The 2,188-nt window shown below is 39.8% G+C and overlaps 1 protein-coding gene across 1 annotated transcript; it reads right to left on the reverse strand.

Annotated features, from left to right (window-relative positions):
- Positions 1–987: 987 nt before the first annotated feature.
- On the reverse strand, positions 988–1,704 carry LOC116268402 (serine/threonine-protein kinase ATG1c). The gene has a single exon (XM_031650057.1). It carries the CDS (start codon positions 1,702–1,704, stop codon positions 988–990), a length of 717 nt encoding a protein of 238 aa, XP_031505917.1.
- Positions 1,705–2,188: the final 484 nt, after the last annotated feature.

A 2,188-nucleotide genomic window follows, 5' to 3' on the forward strand; every position in this document is an offset into this window, starting at 1 on the left:
ACTAATAGCTTATAGATATGCAAATGTGGGATCAAATCATTTGAGGGCGGCAACGAGTTCATTCAAGGAGATTTTGTTATCGTTAGACTTGTTAATCACTGTAAACAGCTCACTTATTTCTTCTTCGGAAATGTTGAAATTCAGTTTGGTTCTGATAAACTTGGCAAACTCTTCAAAATCAAGCTGGCGGTTGCCATCGCTATCAGCCATCTTAATGATGGTTTAAGGGCTGATGTTCATCCACTTGATGTAACCGACCAACTGACTTAGATTACGAGCAGCACGCTCCTTTTGGAATGTATGAATAGTGGGAGGTTGCTTGTGGGAAGGCATCCTTACGGTAAGGAACTCCAAAAATTCTTGCTTAGAAATCAGGCCGTTTTTGTCATTATCGAAAAGGCGGAAAATTTGAAGCACTTATTCTTTAGTATAGCAAGGAGCAATTGTAACAATGAACTTAGAGAATTCGGCGAAGTCCAAAGATCCACTATGGTTGGCATCGATTTGTTCAAAAATCTTGAGGGGATCGGCTTTTTGGGCCCTTAAGATGGCCACAACTTCATCGATTTTGCGAGACAATACATCTTCTGAGCTTCGGTAGTCTACTTGAAGGAGATTCTTGTCGATAACTGACCAACTAATAACTCCTGTTTTCCCACTCTCCAGACTGTCCAGGTAGTTGAAAAGAGTCGAGGATTCGTGAGTTGTGATGAGAGGATTGATTTCCTTGAGGACAGAAAAGAAAACTCGCTGATCAATAATTTGTTGAGAATACTTAGTCTTGAGTTGTGGCCAATTGATGTTGTATTTTATGATATAAGTCTGCAGTTGGATTAGCATTTTCTTTGTGTAGGGGTCGACTTTGACTTCTTTAACTTCAGATCCAACCTCCTTCTGTTTAATCAATGGGTGTTCAAAGACTTGCTCCCATGACATCCTCTTGTCTTAATCAATGACTAAACTTTTCAAAAGGAAGTCTTTGGTGTTCTATCCGATCTTAGCGTTGTAAGGGAAGCTCAAAGACTTATGATAGATTCCGCTGAGATATTCTTCCAAGCTACGACAAGGCCAAGGGGCATATCCGAAGATCATTTCATAAAGCATGAGGCCCAGACTCCATATGTCTGATTTGGCTGTATAGGGTTCGTTTTTCAGCAACTGTGGAGCCATGTAAATGGGAGTTCCGCAAATATCGGTGAGCTTCTTTCGACCTAGGATATCTGCTTTGCATGCGAAACCGAAATCAGCGACCTTATAGTGATGATTCTTGACGAGTGTGTTTGCCGGTTTTATATCACGATGGATGTAACCTTTGTGAACGAGGACATTGAAGCCCATCATGATCTCCTCGAAGATAGCCACACATTCTGGTTCAGTAAATTTGCGTGAGGCAAGTTCTTTACGCAAGTCGGTATCGCAGAGCTCGAGGATCATGTATGTATAATTTTTTCCGATCTTAGCGTCTAGCATCTTGACTGTGTGGTCAGAGTTGACATCCATGGTAATCTGAATTTCGCCTTTGAGAGAGGCCATAAGGGTGGGATCTTGATTGAACTCTTCCATTCTCATCTGCTTGATGGCATAAAATTGTCCGTCTTGGAGGCTCTTGACCTTGAAGACTCTTCCGTAGCTGCCCTCTCCGAGGAAAATTTTATTTTTCCAATCAAACTTGTCGCCAAAAGGAAACTCTTCGTTTGCTTCCATCAAGATATGATAAACTTCTAACTATTATTAGTAAAACTAATATTCCTTGTTTTAAATAAAAAAAAATTTACGGAAACTTCAAAAGGTTCTACAATAGGCTGGTAAAGTTGTTCAAAATCTTCTTAAGATTTATTGGCATTTAGTTCGATTACTTATTCAAGGATATATTCAACCCACAATGGTTATTTGATTCGAAGGATATGGCGCATAAATAATCAGGAATATGATGGTTTGGTAACTACTTTGATTGAATCAGGATATATTATTTACATTTATGAACCTTGATATTTTTGATTCCACAAGGCATTGGAGTTACTCTGCTGACGACGAGCTCGCAGAAGTTGAGTTTTCATCATTCGAGAAAGAGGCACGTGAAATTCTTCCAAAGAACTTCTTCGATCGTACGTTTTCCCTCACATAGGTAGCGCCTTACTCGGACTATCTTTTATGAAAAGCACTAGACTGTACAAGGCTCTAAAAACTC

The sequence above is a fragment of the Nymphaea colorata genome, unplaced genomic scaffold (assembly GCF_008831285.2).
Source record: "Nymphaea colorata isolate Beijing-Zhang1983 unplaced genomic scaffold, ASM883128v2 scaffold0258, whole genome shotgun sequence".
In the NCBI taxonomy this organism is placed as follows: domain Eukaryota; kingdom Viridiplantae; phylum Streptophyta; class Magnoliopsida; order Nymphaeales; family Nymphaeaceae; genus Nymphaea; species Nymphaea colorata.